This window comes from Bombus huntii, chromosome 8 (assembly GCF_024542735.1).
Source record: "Bombus huntii isolate Logan2020A chromosome 8, iyBomHunt1.1, whole genome shotgun sequence".
In the NCBI taxonomy this organism is placed as follows: Eukaryota; Metazoa; Arthropoda; class Insecta; order Hymenoptera; family Apidae; genus Bombus; species Bombus huntii.
In genome coordinates, this window is record NC_066245.1 from 2,198,303 (window position 1) to 2,218,895 (window position 20,593).

At 35.3% G+C, this 20,593-nt stretch overlaps 4 protein-coding genes across 21 annotated transcripts in view; 2 read left to right on the forward strand and 2 right to left on the reverse strand.

Annotated features, from left to right (window-relative positions):
* Positions 1 to 3,565, reverse strand: part of LOC126868920 (rho guanine nucleotide exchange factor 18) — a 15,964-nt gene extending 12,399 nt beyond the window's left edge. For all 3 annotated transcript variants that reach the window (XM_050624903.1, XM_050624902.1, XM_050624901.1), the window contains exons 1-4: positions 3,406 to 3,565; positions 3,000 to 3,091; positions 526 to 861; positions 26 to 402 (exon numbers count right to left, since the gene is read on the reverse strand). In XM_050624903.1, the coding sequence (XP_050480860.1) occupies positions 26 to 402; positions 526 to 861; positions 3,000 to 3,039 (753 nt within the window). In that variant the 5' untranslated portion in view covers positions 3,040 to 3,091; positions 3,406 to 3,565. The remainder of the gene's footprint in view (positions 1 to 25; positions 403 to 525; positions 862 to 2,999; positions 3,092 to 3,405) is intronic.
* A 475-nt stretch (positions 3,566 to 4,040) lies between these two features.
* Positions 4,041 to 9,180, forward strand: LOC126868922 (RNA exonuclease 1 homolog). Of its 2 annotated transcripts, none has more exons than XM_050624908.1 (9): positions 4,041 to 4,587; positions 4,738 to 6,548; positions 6,655 to 6,994; positions 7,085 to 7,251; positions 7,321 to 7,791; positions 7,866 to 8,163; positions 8,250 to 8,412; positions 8,533 to 8,792; positions 8,946 to 9,180. In XM_050624908.1, exons 1-9 carry the CDS (start codon positions 4,488 to 4,490, stop codon positions 9,029 to 9,031), a joined length of 3,696 nt encoding a protein of 1,231 aa, XP_050480865.1. In that variant the 5' UTR covers positions 4,041 to 4,487; the 3' UTR covers positions 9,032 to 9,180. The 2 variants fall into 2 exon arrangements, with proteins under 2 accessions (XP_050480865.1, XP_050480866.1); XM_050624909.1 differs by having other exon boundaries at positions 4,741 to 6,548.
* A 1,897-nt stretch (positions 9,181 to 11,077) lies between these two features.
* Positions 11,078 to 20,470, reverse strand: LOC126868932 (solute carrier family 41 member 1-like). Of its 15 annotated transcripts, none has more exons than XM_050624939.1 (9): positions 20,222 to 20,469; positions 17,403 to 17,505; positions 16,773 to 16,924; positions 16,412 to 16,673; positions 15,650 to 16,100; positions 15,359 to 15,538; positions 13,797 to 14,236; positions 13,445 to 13,665; positions 11,078 to 12,942 (listed from the first exon to the last, which is right to left on the reverse strand). In XM_050624939.1, exons 4-9 carry the CDS (start codon positions 16,498 to 16,500, stop codon positions 12,602 to 12,604), a joined length of 1,722 nt encoding a protein of 573 aa, XP_050480896.1. In that variant the 5' UTR covers positions 16,501 to 16,673; positions 16,773 to 16,924; positions 17,403 to 17,505; positions 20,222 to 20,469; the 3' UTR covers positions 11,078 to 12,601. The 15 variants fall into 15 exon arrangements, with proteins under 15 accessions (XP_050480896.1, XP_050480891.1, XP_050480887.1 ...); XM_050624934.1 differs by lacking the exon at positions 16,773 to 16,924 and adding an exon at positions 20,009 to 20,117 and having other exon boundaries at positions 16,412 to 16,552; XM_050624930.1 differs by lacking the exon at positions 16,773 to 16,924 and adding an exon at positions 19,797 to 20,117 and having other exon boundaries at positions 16,412 to 16,552.
* Positions 11,248 to 12,591, forward strand: LOC126868355 (trigger factor-like). The gene is made up of 2 exons (XM_050623689.1): positions 11,248 to 11,314; positions 12,302 to 12,591. The coding sequence occupies exons 1-2, from the start codon at positions 11,248 to 11,250 to the stop codon at positions 12,589 to 12,591; spliced, it is 357 nt and encodes a 118-aa protein (XP_050479646.1).
* Positions 20,471 to 20,593: the final 123 nt, after the last annotated feature.

Genomic DNA, 20,593 nt, shown 5'->3' on the forward strand with positions numbered 1-20,593 from the left:
TAAAAATGTATCAGACAATATTAACCATGTTTTGTGCTTGTAGATGATTTTGCCCAGAATATCTGCGACGCCCACATCGAGTGTCTTCCAAGTCAGTCCAGCTGCGTCTTCTGTCTATACCTTGTGCATTCTGTGAACGAGGACCTACTGATGGAAAATGTGTGGGAGAGCTGTTGGTAGAACAGTTAGCAAGGAGATCAGGATCAGATCCTGTATCATTATTGCTTGAGCGTGGTGCAATTTCAGGTGAAATGAAAGGACATAGGGAAGGACATGATGAAGTTAACCGTTGAGGTACATCATTGTGAGATGTGCGGTGATTATATCCCCAGTTGCTCAGCGTCAGATCTCTCATACGCTGAATACAATCATGGATTTCATGCAGATGCTGCAAGTTGTCCTCTGCAAGGAGGTGAACGAATTGTTAGCCACAAAAGCACATAAAATTTTGTAATGTCAAGTGATACTGAGATCAATGAAATGTAATGCATGGAGTTACATAAATCAAAAATCAAAAATATTTACCTAAAACTGGGTAGTTTTTAGCAAGACCAGGTGAATGAGGTGTGACACTAATAATTGGCACCAACGGATTAGTCTGAGCTTGACTACTAGTGCCAAGTGTAAGCAGCGAATGCTGCTGTTGCTGTTCATCTCTTTCAGTCCCTTCAGACATTGTAATAGCCGTTTTCTCTGTATTGTCTTTGGTGTAGCCGGTCTCAGTAATTATATTTCCATGTAAATTTAAACTGCCAAGATCTCCATTAATAATAGGTATACGATCGCAATCAGAATGCGATGATCCTAAATAATCAGTTATTACATCTTCTTCACTATCCTCCCCACTATTTGGACATTCATCTATAAGCATATTAAAAACAAATCATTTTTTATTATTTATGACTATATAATACAGAGATGAAATATAACAAAATAATTATTATTTAAACACATTCAGTGATCAGTTTAAGTAATAACAATACGTTATTGTATGGCACAATATAAATTACTCAAAAATTAGATTGTAAGATAATCTTTCACGAAAAAGACGGTACTGCAACAAGGAATATCGCACTTCATGAACTGCATCGAGATATGAGAAAACCGATATCCAAATGTCCTCGCGTCTATTGACTGCGAAGAGAACAAATAGGGGACCCGCTCGTGACAATTGCAGCAGCCTCCCGCTCTCATGTCAGTAATGTATAAAGATATATTCAATGAAAACCAGGTCAAATTGTATGGTATATATATTTGTATTTTTAATTTTATAAACGTGTGAATATCAATACGAATAATTTGTTCAGTTCTTTTATCGAAACGAACTTAATTGAAAATAGTAGCTATATTTTATTACATTAATATCGATCACAGATAATCCAAGGTCGTCTGTCAAATGTCACAATTCGGAAACAAGTATGTCTTATTACATCGATTTAACGTTAATTGGTAATAAATAAATGTAGGACTATTATCTTGATCTTATCACTTCTACTGATAAAACCAGTTTTCTTATTATATTTGATCGAACAGTTACATGTTATTGTAATTTTATCAAAAAAGAGAATCTAATATAGATGTTGGTCACATGAATCACCCGGATAATGACACTCCTGATGAAAATATTCAATCAATTAACATATTCTATTGTACCTACATATTGATTTGATGAACTGTTTATTGTCATCCTAGTATCACGAATAAATAAAAGAGATTAAATCGTATCAAGTACTTTTCCGGGAAGCAAGGGGTAGACACACTGTTGCTTTTCCCCGTAGCTCCCAAGCGCGAATTGATCCGTTGGTCCGCGCGTGCCACCCCACCTCCATGCACCCCCGATCCTTAACCGACCTCCAACCTTCAACCTAATACTTTTATTACCACCCTTTTCAATAATTTTATCTTTTGTTTCCGTATTCATAATTCATATCTCGCGATTAAATATCGTTTACAAGAGTTATTAGGCTTTAATCAAAATATTTTTAAATCTAAATTGTATCTGTTTGGAGTCTCATCTTAAACTAACTAAATTATTATTTAATCCGAATAATGACGAATTCATTATTTGACCATATTTTTAAATTTTTTACTTGTTTAATATTTTTTAAATGCTAAATAATTTTAATATAAAAATATCATTTAAATTTGTTTTAATTTTTATATTTTTATTAGTAAAAATATTATACATAAATTCGAAATACTTTGATTATGATTTAGCTATGCTTAACTATAACTTATTTCAAATATTTTCTATTACACTTCTATATTTTGAAGTATTGATAAAATGTATAATTTTAGAATACCAGTATTGTATCAATTTTATACTCATGGAAGCATTGAATCCAATCATGTGAAAATTAAATATACATACATATATTCTCATCCTATAAATATAACAAATGACAAGTTTCTGTAGAAAATTGTTATTTTAGAAAATTTATTACAACTAAAATATTAATTTAAACAAAAAGTTATAGTTGTTACAATAGAAATTCGTTTTTAATTATTAAACAAAAGCATAATAATAATAACAGATTATTAAATAAAATTGCATATGTATAATATAATATTTATTCGATTTAAAGTCACAAATGAAGACTAAAGAGAATTAATTTATTTTAAAAAGTTATGAAAACAAGACACACATCTATACTACAACGTTAATTCTACTTTGAATTAATATACATAACTGTATTTGTATATTAAGTCAATAACATTGAAACAATATTGGAATATATATTCCATAACAAATATATAAAAAGTTATACATATCTAATATTTACATATAATATTTGTATGAAATATTAACAATAAACATTTATACTTTTTACAGGAGAAAGAAAGGCTTTAGTAAATAAAATATAGACAGGATATCAACTCTCTAAGAAATATTATGTTCCTTCTTTCAATATTTTATTACATACAATGATGGTATCAATAAATGTATATAATATAGACAGAGAGAAATTACTCATGTCTTTGTGTTAGTAGCAACTTACCAGAGGAAAACGGAGCCAATATTTCCTGTCGTTTTTCCATCTCTTTTATTTCCGACGATTAAATGATTATTTAATTTTTCCGAAATCGGATACTGAAACATTTGTAAATATTACAAATAGCGTTACATTAAATTTATCGTTTCGAAAACATTTCATAAAACATATAAATTCGAGAATCTTTATACAGTTAATGAAAAAATTCGCAAATAAAAAGTACAACACAATTACGATATATTTTAGACTTATTATGAGTTGGGAAACATCAGTTATATATGCAGTCTTTCACACTCTGATAAGGGCGACGTACACACTTTGCTGCCAAAAGAAGCCGTATTGACAGGTGAACGCTCGACTTAATTACTTTGCTTATTGAAAGATATCACTTAACATTAAAAATAATACACACCTGAAATGCAATAACCTTTATAAATCCATTAATATTACACGTAGTGTATTGTATCTAATTCCTTCATGAGGAAACAAAATGTTGTATCTACCAATCTGTATCATACAGTCAAGGCACGTCGACCATTTTGTACTAGCTGAACTATAGGTAGTAAGAAATCGTAGAGATGTGGTAACGCATGAATCGCTTGGTGGAAATAACAATATAGTATTAGGCGCGTACTTAAAATTTATGCGATGCAAATCTATTTATCGGAAGATGAAAATTATTTAAAGAACACAAGGGATACTGACAAATTAAAACGAAAACCTTATTTTTCAAAATATATTGCATTTTATTTTTATGTTAATATTCTCAAATATTTAACCAAAATATTCATTAATACCGAATTTTCGAAATATAAAACTTTCGAAATATATTCCGAATTAATACACATATTAGGTTCAATTATTAATAAATTCCGGATTCATTTTTTATTAGATTTAAAATATATTTAGATTATAAGTTCCTAGTTATAAATTTAGTGCCATATTTTTACTAATTTGAATCAAGTATTTATTTAGAATATTGTATTGTTTTGTACAATTAAATTAGAAAAACAATTACAATATACGACCGCACTTCTTATATATTTGCACCCATTGTTATAATAATAGAATTGTTTTACCGTCATTATTGGTCATTGCAGATTTGAAAAAAGTACGAAATTGAGGAAGAGCAGATGGAGGAAACAGTAAGATGTCGTTAGGGTGGTTGGTTCTGGTGGGGAAGGAAGGGATTGAATACTTTCAAACAAATTGCAAATAGGGAAATGTACTACTCAATTGTACATAACCTCTGTTCTCGGGATTCGCTTCGCTTTGAGTTTCGTGTTTTCGATGTGTCTAATAAAACTTCATAAATCTCTTGATTTATAATAATCACACGTGTCCATTAATTAAATGTAAAAAAGAATAATGTTTGATACATAAAGCAAGTTTACAAAGGTTGGTTTTGTTTAAAAGCCAATGTTCTAATATGACTTTATACGATACCATTTCAAAGAATGAGTGATCGAAAGTATAAAATACAATGAAATAGTTATGTTGCCTTCGACTGGTTACTTTAAAGCTATAAACTGTCCATTTTATGAAAATGGAGCGTGCGATAGACCTTACTGTCATTTCAAGCATTCGAAACGAGGTAAGTTCCTTTATTGTTCAGCTTTTCCTTTATCATAAATATATTACGCGTGATATTTTATATTGCTCGAGAAATTTATTTCGGTTTTATCTCAGTGTTTTCTAGCATAAACCATTTATCTAAAAAATATAAGTTTATATATTGTTTTAGAAGATGTTGGAGTTACCACAGAGGCTACAGAGACAGTGGAAAACCATTCCGCGGGTCAAGCTGAAGACTCTAAAGCTGCTACAATGGTAACATCTGATTCAGGCGTTTTACAACAATTAGTAACAGAAGCTGTCAAAAAAGTCCTAGCTAATCGAAGTGTCACAGATGTAGATAATAAATTGTCTTGTCAGAATGTTGTTTCTCAGGTAGTTGAAGAATTAAAACCAACATTAACCACTGGATCTTCTGGTACAGTAAACAATGTTAAGGCCACTATGGTAGAAGAAAGAACAAATACACCAGCACCAGTTAATATGCAACCATGCGTTTATAATCCAACACCAATTGCAGAACTAAAGAAACGTCACATACCGATAATATCCTATATGCCAACTAGAAAAAATACAGTAGCTGTGAAACGTAAATCTTCTCCGGATGAAACTAAACCTTGGTTAAATATGGGCAATGAATCTGCAGAACCTCAAAGTGTTGAAATTAAATACAAACCTACTGTGATAATCACACCTGAAGTTCGGGATACTATGCAGAGTTATATACCTACATGCAAATCAGACTCAGCTTCACTAAATTCATCTAAGGATGGTAGTTCAAATGAATATTTACTTAAACTCAGGGAGACCTATTATCCAAAGAATAAAAAGAAAAGGGAAGAATATGTCCCAAAAAAAGTGAAAACTCGACTAAAAACGGGTGACGGATTAAATGAATCTGCACTGGATCATATTGAAACAGATCTCAATATGATGGATAAAGTACTCACATGCTCTAAATCAACTTCTGATGCACAGTCTAGTAAAATATCTCCAGATTCTTCTTTAGATATCGAACCAAAATTTTCTGACGATGAAGAAGAGAATAGTAATGATTGCGATAACACTGACGATCATGATGACACAAATAAAAATAATACTGCACACATTGATTTTAAGACTATAGAACAAAATGAATCTTATCCTGATGTAAAAAAATCTGACTATGTGAACAATTTACAGGATATGTATTTTCCAAAGATAATAGATAGCACTGATAGAACTATTAACAAAGAAAATCATAATGAAAAAATATTGACATATAGCGATACTCTGAAACAAGAAACGTTCCCTAGTGATGAGAGTTCTAAATCTTCACAATGTGAAAAAGGAAATGTATCAGAGGTAGATTTGAATAAAAGTACGGTTAAAAATGTAAAGGAATATAAAAGCAAGGATAATAATAAAGACAAAAATCAAAGGGATCACAGTACATCTCATAAAAGGTATAAAGAAAAGCATGAGTCAAGTAAAAGGTCGCATTCCAGTTCGCATAGTAAAAGTAAAAATAAAAATCATTTGAGACACAAAAGCAAAGAATCAAAAGATAAGAATCATGATAAGGATAGGAGTAAATACAAACATCAGGAAAAGGACAAGGTCCAAGATAAAGATGACAGTAAACACAAATCTAAGAGCGATAGAAAGGACAATCATAGGTCTGGGAAACATCATGGGCATTCCAAGAGTTCTTCAAAAGAGCACACTAAGAATAAAAGTGATAGAAGTAGCAAACATTTGAAAACGCATCGTAGGTTGGACGATACAACAAACGAAAAATATGTGAAGAGTAAGGAAAAGAAAGATTTAACCGAGAGATTCGGAAATTCTTTAGAAAGCATTCGCCTGAATTCCATGAATGACAATGATGAAGAGAATGATGATCATCATAGTAGTATCATCAGTAATGATATTGATGTAACTTTTAGCATGTCTGATTCAGACCATGATGTACAAGAAGAGTGTTTAAAGATATTTCAGGTATGTGTAATAAATTGATATTGTTACAATTCTGGGGACTTAAAAATTGCAATATAGAATGTATTAATTTGTGTATACTTATTTTTATTGGGAATGTTGTTACAAGGAATACCAAGTACCAGAACAATCAAGGGTAGCAGAACCATTGAAAGTCGGATCATCTGCATTGCACGAAAAAGAAAAGGAACAGGTAGAAGAAATTGGCAAGAAAAGAGTAGCACATCCTTCAGCAGCTGCATGTGTTATCAGGCAAATTGGAGTTAATCAACAGGCGAGAAAATTTGTAAATCCACAACAGAAAATGTACGAAAGGTGGCGTCTGATGCGCGATGCTGTAGCAGAAAAAGCAATTTCTGCAAGTAGTAGTGCTCCCAAGGATGTACGTCGTAATTGTACCGAAGCGATAGGTATAACGAGTAACAAGGAATTGAAGTTAAATGGGAATGGTACATAACTATTTTTTTAAGAAAGTATTTGCATGAAGATATTTTAAAGTATAAATAGAAACTGTTAATAATTAATTACATATTCGACAGGTCGTGTCAGAATTGCACATGTACCGTATGCTAAATCCTTAGCACTAGAAAAAAGAAAGGTAACAGAAAATGTAGGAAAGTTAGTGGAACCGAAAGCCGCAGATAATTATAAAACAGCTGCACAAACGGCGAAGAGTGGTGTACGCATAGCTCACGTTCCACAAATGGTCTGTATTCCCTGTCTTTTAATTAATTATAGGCGTACAGAGCTGTATAATGTCTTGGTTGTGTTTCAGGTTCCTCAGTTAATTCGTCCTGAACCATTACAAGTAACCACGCAGAAATTTCCTTTAAACGTTCGTCAGTATTATGTGAATATGATGCATGACGTATGTGTATTAATTTACACAAATGCCGAGGATGCAGCACAACGTGCGATTAAAGAAGAATATGCTTGTCACGAAAGATGCAAAGCACTAGCTGTTTACAAAAATTCCTGCATGCTTGCTACGCATAGATTGAGAAAAGAGGCTGATCAAAATTCATCTGTGGATAATAATGCAATAGTAATTCCAGGTAGTAGTACAGTTTCTCATGAAACAGTGTTGGCTGGGAAAACTAAAGGTTCGTGGAGTGTTCTTAAAACAAAAAGATCCATTACGAAATTTAAAGGGGCAGCTTTATATGGTATGCTAAAAAAATGGATAATGACGGAGCAACAACTTCAAGATAACGGGTTTCCTCGTCCACATCCAGATGGTCAGAAGGTAAACCGAGGGAAAAAAGCTTTTGAGAAATATAGTAAAATATTCGTGAAAATATCAATTTCTTTCAATTGCAGGGTCGTGCCAAAGTCTATGTAACTAACACACGAAATCAAAGTGTTCTGTCAAAAGTGCCTAACGAAAGAATTTGTAGTCGATGTGGTCAAACCTATGCGATTGATAAACGAGGATTTGCTTCGCGATCACAGAACTGTATATATCATTGGGGGAGAAAATTCACAATCAGAGGTGAAAGCAAATACAGTTGCTGTCAACAATATGGTTCTGCAACTGGTTGTTGTGACGCGAAGACGCACGTTTGGGATTATACAGACTACGAAAACCTTCGTGGTTACGTGAGAACTTTACCGAAAGGTAATTTGTAAATGTTTATTGATCTCTATTTCCAACTCTAGTTTATATGTATTCTATTATTTGTCCTCATTGTTATTATTATTAAGATACGCCGGTAGAAGAACAAGGGGTATATGCACTCGATTGTGAAATGTGTTATACAACTCAAGGATTGGAACTAACCAGGATAACAGTCATTGATGATGATTGCAGTGTAGTATATGAGACGCTAGTGAATCCCCAAAATCCTATAATCGATTATAATACAAGGTAAAAAATATAAAAATATTTCTTCTTTCATTTTCTCCTGTTCCTTTCAAATAAAAAGAAAAGTAATTTTTCATACAATGTTTATAAATAATCAAATCAATATTAAAATTGCTTATACAGGTTTTCTGGGATTACGGAGGAAAATATGAAAGACGTGACAACAACGTTATTAGATGTCCAAGCAACGTTGTTGACAATGTTTTCAGATAAAACTATATTAGTGGGTCATAGTTTAGAAAGCGATTTCAAAGCTTTAAGGCTTTTGCACGATACTGTCGTTGATACAAGCGTGATGTTTCCACACAAAAATGGTTATCCACAAAAGAGAGCATTAAAGAATCTTTGTTCCGAATATTTAAGGAAGATTATTCAAAATGACGGTTAGTTTAGAATCATATACTTTTTTATTCTTTTTTCATAGTTCAATGTATAGTTCAATAACGATATTTTATTTCGTGATTTCTTTGCACGTTAAGGTTTGTGATGAAGTAAAAACAATTCTTCTATAACTAATCTTTTGTTTCATATTACAGTTGGTGGACACGACAGCAAAGAGGATGCTGTCGCTTGTATGGAGTTAATTCTTTGGAAAGCAAAGGAAGAAGCAAAATTACAATAAGCGAATCTACAAGCACTTTGTCAGACTGAATTGTGTACAGCTTATGGTTTTGTGGTATATGAAGCGATGATAACTTTTTTTTAAATTATTGTATGCGTTGTATTATAGTTTTTCATGTATAAATATGTGATATACATGTGCCCAGTTAATTCTAGAATCGATTATTATACAATCACCACTCATCTTCGAATTTCATTCATTATTCTAATTATGGTAGATACACGTTTGTTCTTTTGATTACGCGCAATTCATACTTTTATAAAATTCTACTGTAATTATTTACAAAGCAATTGACCGCTACCGATTTCAATGGCCTTGAGATATGTTACCAAGCCAACGCGTTGAGTAGTTTTACTCTATCCACGTATAACTGTCAGTAGGCTTCAGTTTCAGATATAAAAGTGAAAGTACATAGATAAGCACAATACTGCGCGTAAAAGTAGTTGCATCTGACAATGAGTAAGTATTTCGAGAATTCAAGTGACCGCAGCGGAAATAATAGGCGTTAGTAAGATATTGATACTTAACATAAACAAAGCATATATACATCGCTGACAATTCGATGCCATTATATGCATATTGGATTGTTTAAACGCATACTTTTTCGCACCTGTTTCGGTGCAGCATTGTTTCTATTTTTTTCAAAATCAGCTGCATTTACGATAATGGCGCGTTCAAAAAATATGTGTATATCCAATCAATACAATATCATCGAATCTAAAACCAAGTGACGATTGTCTGGAATTACTCAGTCATTGAGCTTGACAATATATATTAAGGTCATATCGGTGAAGTATGTATTATTCTACATAATTACCTTCCAGATTAATGGTAATAATAATTTCGTAAGAAATTATAATCATGTCGTTTATTTACTACCTAAATGAAACCTAATCCAGACTCAGCCAAATCCTTAGAAGACATGTAAAATAATAAAAGACATAATGGGATACATAGTACCGAAAGTACTTTTGCAAACATTTTGAAGGCTGATGCTGAGCGGCGCCTATATGTATAGACGATGTTACACAACATATAGACCTTGACGATATATCGCAAGGTCATTGAAACCAGCTGGATCAGGGTAATGGGCTTTGTAAATAATTACGTTTTCATTGTACTTTGAAGTGGTACCTGCGTTGCATCTGTCTCTTTAGTTGTTTTCGAAATTATACACGATATAAACTTATTTTTGGAGATTAAGAAACCTGCAATAAAGTAACTTCGATATTTTGTATGCGTTGAGGTTTTCAATTTCTTTTACCCTTCAATAATGTTTTAATATTTTGATAAGTGGAATAGAAAGATTAGGATAGGTAAAAAATAATTTAAACGATAATGTAAAGAAGCACATTAGATTTTTTTTTCATTTAATTTTATTATATAAAACTACTATCAATGTTTCATTCAAATGTGCGTTCAATCGCTTTGTACCAGCATGGCATCTCGATTTTAATCTCACCATTAAAGAATGGTTAACGCTCCTCTTACTTGACTCGTTCGATCGAACTATGACATTTTAGAATGCGTATACTTTGACGAAGAACAGGTACCATGACGTGAATAAGCGAGCTCGTTTCGCCATTTACGTCTATAGTTCGTAGCAGCTCGCATGCGTTTTGCCGTCGTAAACCTACTTTCTTTTCAGTAGCACCGTATTAAAAAATAATTATCATTCCTTTTTCATCCTCTTGAAATTTATGTGTGTCCAAATTTAGTTTTGCCTCTCTCTTCTCTCTTTCTCTTCCTCGCTTTTCCTCTGTTCAAATTTTATTTTCTTTTCGTTCGAGTGTTAGGAGAGACTCGAAGGAAAATATTTCATCATTCGTATCATTATTGTTGGCACGTATGTAAATATATACATATCTGTTTGGGGAAAAAATTAAATTCACTTAAAAGATACTGGTTAAGCAATGAAGTATCTTCCTCCGAGTTTTCCTAGAACGGAACGTTTATCGTTCTCGTGAAATCTGTATCTATATTTGTAAAAGGAAGAGTTTTGCTTTACACCTTTTGTTCGTGTTGGGTAAAAAATAGTCTATCTGCCTCCTTGAAACAAACATTATTGTCAAGATATATTTATAGCCTAATCTTTGGTGTGGTTTTCCTACTGGTTTTTACAATGTTTTTCAAATTTTAGGCATATGCTACGCTCGTGTACGCGTGTTAAGACAAAAAAGAGACAAAGTATATGTTTGCATCGTTTGCATTTCAACATGCGCGTGTATCTATCGGCGACACTCCTAAAGAAACCTCCTATGACGAAACCTAACTCGTTTCGAGGTACATATTCAATATAATCTGTGTACATAGAGAAAATACATTTTGCAGTGTCGATAATCGTCTAGCTTCGGTGGAAGACTCGCGAAATTATGGACTATAGCAGATGTGTAACTATCATAGCGAAATATGAACTTCTACAATGCCGCACTGCGACTGATTTTATTGAGTGATCGAGAATGCGCTAATAGTTATTACAAGGAGGGTCGCTCAGTGTCCCGCCCCCTTAACTTCGTTAACAAGTTATTCAAAGCGTTCAAAAATAGTTCGTGTGGACATCACTCGATATTTAAATTACCTACTTAATTCCCATCGTATACGAAGGCAACTATTCGAAGACACGTACACATTGTATCGATGTTACAAATATTAGGTATGCGGATTTCATTCAGTTCGTAACATATGCGATTTAACGACTGATCAACTAAAAACAAAATTCAGTGTAGTATCCAAGCTGAAATAATATCTCGAATATACTTCTTTCTTAAACTGTTTCATATCCGGATTCTGGGATGCCTTTTCCTTCTTTTACTTATCTCTGATCACAATCTTCGCGAAAACGCGGATTGCCCATCGATCTAAAATTATTTATAGCTAAAGACTATCATAAGACCTCGTGTACATACATAGTCCAATTATGATAAACTTAATTTCTTCACGACTAGATGAACAAGGAAAATAATATCGCGGAATCATTGTAGTACGGGACTAAGTAGTGAATCAAACCGAATCGAACTAAGTTGAATCGAGTCATCTGCATGAGAATTCGGTTTAATTCAAACAAAAATATTTCGGGCAACAAGGTATGCTCTATATTACTATACAATATATGTACCTCCGCAAAAGCACAGCCTTATTAGGCATTGGCCTTCATTCAGTTACATATACATTTTTTCGATGTATTGCTTTCTTTCGTGCAAAAAAAGTATTACCTTTCCACATGGCGTACTAACAAAGCGATTAACTAATTTGTAATTTTCCTTATACAAGGAAAAAAACATAGAATATGTAACGACGATAATAACCACGGAAACTATGGCGACGACGACGACGACGACGATGGCGACGGCGACTATGACGATGACGATGACGATGATGATGACGGTGATGGTAACGTTGATGATGATAATGAAGATAACAGCGACGACGACGACGACGATGGTGATGCCGGTGACGAAGACGATGTCAATGATTTTTCGAGAGAGGATATTTTGTACGACGCATCGATAACTATAGTCGCCTCACAGGAAATAATCGACGAAATCTTTGCAATCTATTAGAATGCAATTTTTATGGAGCGATCGTCTGATCAGAATCCTGATCTCCAACGAGATAGAGGAATTGGAAAGCGATTGCCAATAAACTGATGCCTAATAGGTCCCCCATTGCCGTCAAGTACGGAATTGCTGAATTATCGGGATCGATTTTTCGCTTCCACATCCAGTGTATCATTATGTAAGCAATGTACAGGAGAGCAGCAACCTGCAGCGTGGAGGCACACAAGTAAACAAAAACGAAGAGTGGCGTTAACGAAGTGTTGCCGTCCTTCATATAATTGATCAGGTAAATGAAAATGATGTGACCTGGTATAACCATCGCCATTAGGACCCTTGTTGTTCTCGCGTGCATACCTGACAATCAAAGAAAGAGGAAGTAATTAATTCACCTTTAGGTTGATATTAAGTGGAGACAGATGCATATACACCGTCGACAATGAGCATTAGGACAAAACCACGTGTTACGTTTACTGGGAAATTTTACCATGTTTCGCTTTATTATTTTATTAAAGGCTGGTATTTTTCGTAAAATATTGTTACAAGAAATTCCTTGTACTTTTCCAAATTACGGAAACGTATCAAAGGCATAACTTAATTAATTATGAAACTAAAGGAACGATTCTTGCACGATTTGAAACAAATAACGAAATGCAAATTCCCAATATCTTGATTCGCATCACCATGGTTTCCGATTTGCCATACGATGACAATGAAATAACAGATTCATAATATAATAACAAGAAAATAAAAGCGGTAAATGGCAATCAATTTGTACTAAATATCAACAAGCGTCTTGATACTCGTGGTCGTCGGTGTAAGTCTCGACTCGTGAGTTTCGTTAATATGGCTTAATTACCTTTGCCAAAAAAGTTAGCGATAGGTGTAATGAAGATAACAGGATGTGTGTGACCCGGTGGAATTAGAAGCGTTCCCAGTTCGGCTTGCTTATGAAGAGCCGTCGATATCCTGCTTGCTTGCACAGCTACCAAATTTCCACCGACACCGTTGATCACCGGTTGGAAAACGGTCAGGTTTTCGAATCGCGACACCATGAATTCGAGTATTAGACCACCGCAACTGCTTGGTCAACAACAGCGGTCGTTCGTGTTCACTTTAATAGTTAGTTCGTGCCTTCTTTTTCTGTTTACTTTCCTGAGTCGTTCTTGGCACTCGCAATAATTTTAACGAAACGGAATATCTGTACTCACCTGCTGATCAACATAGCGATCATTACAGGAGTCCATCCGAAGTAAAGGACATCGTTGGTGTACTTGTTTCTCTTGGCGATCCATACCCAGAGCGGCGTGACAAGGATGTAACAAGCGATCACCAGAGGCGCGACCCAATCTTGTTTATTTATCGATTCGTAGAGAATCGTGGATATCCAAGAGAGCAGGGCTAAGGAAGTGATGTCACCGAGACTGGCGGCGATCGGTGTCGCGACGTTGTCCGGATTTATGTGACAATGACGGGAGAAAACAATCACACCTGCGGTGATCAATCCAAGGACGAAGGATGCCAAAGAGGCGGTAACTAGGCTGCTTGCACATAATAGGTATGCATGATCCAACGAGATGGTACCATTTCGGAATGCTCCCATTACGATTGCCACCACAGAGCCCAGAAATCCAACCACTATCGCCTGGCACTGCCAACACGAACTGATCTTCTTTACACAAATATCACGCCAAACGGCAGAAATAACGGCTGTATAAGACATATTACTAAAAAACTGTTGACCAGAGGAACGGAGACAAATAAAAGTGAAAATTACACGGGAAGAACAGGATGAGTCCATTTTTATCAACTTTCTGAGCTTGATGTCGCTTGAAAAGGGGAATCTAGCAAATCTGGCAGCATCAAAATAGTTGACGAGTCTTGAAATTTTACAGAAAATCAATAAATATTCTTAAAATCTCTTAAAATGTATTTAATCCGAAAACCAAAGAACAAAATGGTTTGGCAGTGCAAGGTCGAGCGACGGCACGGCGAATTTGGAAACGAATCCTCTATAAAAACGTAACTTGTCGCATTCTTCCCTTGTGGTCTTCAAATAGAGATGTGTTGCGCGCATCTTACCCATTTTTTGCATGATTTTTCGATTAAATATTCAAAGGATATATCGTGACTTTTAAAAATATAGCAACGTTTCAGAGTATCAAGATAAGTCCGATAAATAATTAGGGAACTGTACAACGTAGATATCTTTAATGTTCTTCCAATGAACTGCGAGTGTTCCCAAGATAAAGGATGTCCTGGTTAATAGATTAATAAAAAATGAATATTGCAAATTAAAACGTATGCATTTTGTGGTAAATGATCGTACGATCAGGTGGAAGAGCGCAAGTAACATGACGTTTACACTTGAAGGTCGTTTACCGTTGACGCGTTGAACGTATAATCAAATAAAATTGTGGCGCCAATGATAAGGCACCTGCGAGTCGTACGTCTTGTCAGTTCAGGTATCTGACATGGAATAATTTTTGTGGCCAATATATCGTAAGATGTGTTGACAATTGCTAGAGTTTGTGGAAAAAGTCGTGGAATTAACGAGTAGGAAAAAAACGAGATAAAGGAGACGACAAGATGCAATAAAGTAACAGACGACGCGTTGGAATAGAAAAATCGACAATGATGTGGAACGATCGCAAAAAGCGATAGGTAAGTGGAAGAGAGAATAGAGATAAAGAGAAAGGGAGAGTGCACTTGAGACAATATTTGCGGATAAAAAACAAGGAAAGATTAAAAATAGAATGTGAATCCGACTCACTTGAATCAAGACGAGATTTCCGACGATCATGTGCCACTGTTCTTTCGGCGCGTCCATGTGTCCGAGATTTGCTTGAGTCGAAAGACGAGATGCGAGAGTCATTTCCAAATTTCCTTTCAAACCCAACAGTGCTGGTACCAGAATGATGAGTTCGCTCACTTTCTCAAACACGACCCAATGCTGTGGAAAGCAGCGACGTATAAAAAGGATGTTAAATCTGAAGCTGTACGGTATTTAATCCGATTTCGATGGGAGAGATAGAGGAAGACGAGGGAAAAAATGTTTTCATACTTGAACCAAATCTAGGACTAATCCAGCTCCAACCATGCCAAGGCCGGCAATAAGAAACGGTATAAAAACTTGAATAGTGATCGCTAGGTACGATTCGAGGGGTTCATCCCCGTTTACGCCGTAGATTTTACTCTCAGCGACGACGTCGGGGAGGCGGCCGCTATCGGTGGTTCCCTCGTCGAACATGGGTACCTCGACGCAATCTTCCTCGATGGATTTGTCGGTAGGATTGGTGGTAGTATTCACCCCGACAACGGTGTCCATCCATGCATTCGCATTCGTGCCCGTTCCCATAGCCGTCACCGCAACCATACTCGTGCCTGTGGCAGAAGTTGTGCCCATGATCGTGTTTCCGACTGTTGATTCTGAGATAGTGCGTGAACGAGCACGAACTGGCGTTACCCTGTGGGTAGTTTGCTTCTCGGAAAGCAAAGGTTCCTTACATTGATCACTGTCAACAGAAAGTTAATATAAAATGCATATATTCATAATATACATGTTTGTAGCATATACATGTATTTATACCCGACGGTAGATAAACAGGTATTTTTATGAATGTGTAAACCGAATTCCAATCAAGAAATGTAATCGAGTCACAGATATGGCAAAACGTACGCCTTAATTCTATCAGCGATATCTCGTTCAAGATCATGGTTGTCAACTAGTCCGTAATTTATTTATTATCGTGTACGCTTCGAGGATGCACGAGCTGCGTATCAGATTTAAGATTGAAAACGAAATAATGTCAATCGTTGAACGTACTTTTCAATTTTGGCTCCTGTAACATCGATATGGGCGTGTTTGTCGGGAGGTAGTCGTACCGGATGTTGATGCACCTGGTCCTCTATCATCTTCTACTGAGGACCCCGTGTGACTCGCTGCCACGGATATATAGCCATTCTCCTTTCAGAATGATAACGCTTGTCTAAATGTTCGCTCGTTGTAGTTGTATTTCAGGACAAGAATCGAGCAAATTACGTAACCAGCGAGGGACGATATCTCTAGTCTGATTCGCTCGGAACCACTGTAAGGCACGTCGAAAATTAAAACACATCGACTTTTAACGTCGTAAGCAAGTCAGATTTGGTGTTACGAATTCTGCAAACTGTTCTTTTGCTCGTACCAAACTATCGATGATTCGATCGGTGCATTCATTATATTCGACACGTTGTCTATTGCCACTCGTTACTTTCGATATCACTGTTTTTTCTTTTCTATCCATTTTCACTAATCTGCATCTCTCATAATTTTTCATTGTCTCATTTATCTTTGTCACTAGTCACTTTATAAAAAAAAGAAAAAATTAAAATCAAATATCGAATCAACCTACATTTCGTTCGTGTTATATCACGTAAGAATATGATCGTCTTTAAAACGATTCTAATAGTCAAGTATATTATAATTTTACGTGAAAAAACTTGAATATTATGGTTATTTAAAATCGTAAAATACTTCTATAGTCGATGATCACAATTTTTATTCGGACATAGTTTCTTCGAATGAAAATTAAGACAAAGATATCAAACGTTTGTTTTCTAGCTTGAAAAAGGTGTCAAAAGAGAAAGAAGAAAAAGAAAGAGGAAAAGAGAGAGAAGATGAACAACTCTAAAGTGTAGTTTGCGGATTATAAGATATCGATTAGCGTCCCTGCTGTTTACGTAACGAATACGTTTCGGCAAAGGAAGAAATATGAATTTTGGAAAGATGTTACATAAATATCATACTTGGATGTGCATCGATACTTTGACCATACCTGTACCTCTGTAAGGGAATCCTCGATGGTGTGTCGAATCGTGGCCAGATTCATAGACTCGAAAAATCTGATTTTTAATGTTCTCAAAACTGTTGTATCGATTCTGATAAAAAAGAAAATCAACCGTCGTCACGCATCTGGTGGTGTAAGGCTGGTGGCCTGGTGCGAGGCCGTTTCACGCTATGGTTACATCGCGACTGATCTCGATCATGCATCACGTTTGTCTCCTTTAAACTCACTTAGGACTTTTACCGGGAACATACGGTAAACGGAGCAAGCGCGAATTTATCGATCGTCAGCCCAAGTAAACCTTGATTGTTCGTCTACCTTACCGTCTGTTATTCCTCGCCTATCTACCTGTCTGCTTTTCTGCTTTCTTGCTTGTCTGCCTAGCTGCCTGCCTACCTGCCTGCCTTCCTATCTGTTTGCTTGCTTGCATATCTCTCTTACTTTTCTGCCTTACTCTTTATCTATTTACGTTTATCTGTTATTCTAACTGTTCGTTCACGCAATTAAATATCCATTCGCATGTTTGATTATATTTCGTTCGCTCGACGAGGCTACTTTTTTAAACTTGTTTATCGGTTAAACCCTCTCTTTGTCTCTTTCTTTCTCTCTCACCACCTCTTCCTCCCTTTTACCATCGCGTTATTTTGCTCGATCGACCTTCGCGCAAAGAATCGATACCTTAATCCGTTTCAAATGTAATCTCCCATCGAGATTCGATTTTCTATCATGTAATCGATCAATCGACAAATGTTTAATCACGATATCGTTTATACCGGGGCAGAATTTATTTGAATTTAGAACGTAGGTGCGTTTTCTCGGTAAAGATCACGAACTCGATATTGATTTATCACACTTTGAAATCTCTAAATTTACGGTATTAATCAGTTCGCTGTATACATTACTAGATCGCTTATATTGAAACTTATTCATTCCGCGTTTATCATTTCAACGTAAGTTTCCACGACTGTATTATACGATTTAAGTCAGATTCTATCATCGCAATGTTTATTTACTATTTAATTGGATCTCCTGTATGTGTACGTATTATTATATCTTTATCGCACTATGTATTCTTATCTATTTCCTAAAAGACCGGTTATGTAAGATCTCTTACAATTAGTCGTCCATAAATCGAGTGATTCGCTATGACATTGAGTTTCAACTCTAGACTATGTCGTGATGCCACGATAATCTACGTTTCCCGTATTTTATTAATTCAATGTACTTTCCTTACTCACTAATTAAATCGACTTCCGTATTTTGCCTGCGAATTCTACTCTTTTTTTTTTCCTCGATGAGTTCATTCAATTTTAATACAGTAACTCGGTTTAAACACATCTTGAATACGAATAATGTTGACGTCGCAATTGATCTCAAACACGTGGTATAGAGAACTAATTGCTGCAAGTATAAAATTACAATTGCATCTACAAAGTGTGCGATCTTCGAAGGAAAAATTGTAGAATTTTGACATCGTTACGTATCCCACTTAGATATATAATAATTTATAGATATTAAAAATAATTAAAATAGTGTCGGTATTTCTTTCAATAGATTTAAGCACTCTCGATAAAGTTCGAAACAAATTGATACAAATAACTTTAAATAAGATTGAAACGTAAAGTTTTAATAATAATTAAAGATAGAATAATTACGATTTATGGCACGAATATGCAAATGAGTAAATTTATAATGCGATGGAAAAATGGAGTGGAAAGAATGAAGGTACAGAAAAAGGAAAAGAGAGATAGGAATGCCGAGGGTGACTACTATTATCGTAATTGCGATACGTTATGATATCACGTGTACTTATAAGTGCGATATATCATTTTCGATCGTTCTACAGCCGCACGACATATTTCTTCAAATGTAAGTATGTACTTGTTAAATCAATATCCAATAACCACAACGTTGTAATATTAATCGTAGAAGTATATCTGCAGATGAATGAAATAATAGAAATTGTGAATAAAAAGCGCTGTTCGTCTCATCATGTTATAAAGACGGAAGGACATCGGGTAATCAGAAGTATCTTAATTATAAAAATGAAATGATCGTATGCGGTCGGAAATCGAATATGTCCTGCAACATTCATGCATCGGGATTTGCAAACATTGCCGTTTAACGTTAACGGCGCGCGAGTACGAAGCACTTCCGTAACATATTCACAAATTGATAAATTACTCCACGTGTTTAAGTTCGACCATGAGGAGCAATAACTTAACATACGTTTTGATACTTGGTTCCCGTGACCCGTGAAGCGTGCATTCAATCGCATCTCTTTCGTTTATCATGGAAGGCCAAGAATTTCGTTCCTTCGTCCCTATAGCGCCCTCGTATCTCATGACAAAGGGGGTATAGTAGTTGTGTCGTAATTATACTTACTCACGGTTGTATCGCGAGGCGGAACGGTAGTAAACAGCAAGGAAATACGTAAGAAGAAAATAGATCACGAAACAAAGATTCACGTTAAAACGTGTTTTACAATCGCCTTTCTTCACACACCGTCAAATTGCATTTTTCTTTCTATTCCAATTAAAACTTAACGTGTTATGAAAATCAATGACTGATATATAATTTTCTACTTTGATAGTTACTTTCGTTCTGTATTTTATTTTGTCTTCTTTCTTTCTTTCTTTCTTTCTTTTTCGTAATTGACGATGAGTAAACGAAGAATGAAGGACAGAGTACGAAAGACGTATGTATCTACAACGTACGAATGGGGGACGATAAAATACAAACGAAAAAGAATAACACGGATCCGAGACAAAAGTATAATCGACTGAGCGGATTTTTATTTCTTCCGTTACCCTTTCGTTATTACGTATTTAGTAGAAAAAGGGATCCAAAAGAAATATAGAAACGGATATTCGACCGGTAACAATCGACTCAAGGTTCGCGACACTCTCTCCCTTTCTTCTTGAGAACTAGAAGCTACCGCGGCGGACGTAGGGAGGTCAGTACGAGAACAGTTTTAGAAAACGACTTAATCAAGCAACGCGATAGATAAAATCTAAAAGGCTCCGCCGAGAACGAGGCGATAGTTGGCACTGACAGATCTAACTATTTCATTGACGGAGACAGGCTGATGTGCTTCTCAACCACAGCTTGGTCGTTTCGTTTGTACGTTGTGCGTGTGCGAATCGTTGACTAATGTTGATGTGCACGTGCACGCATCATGA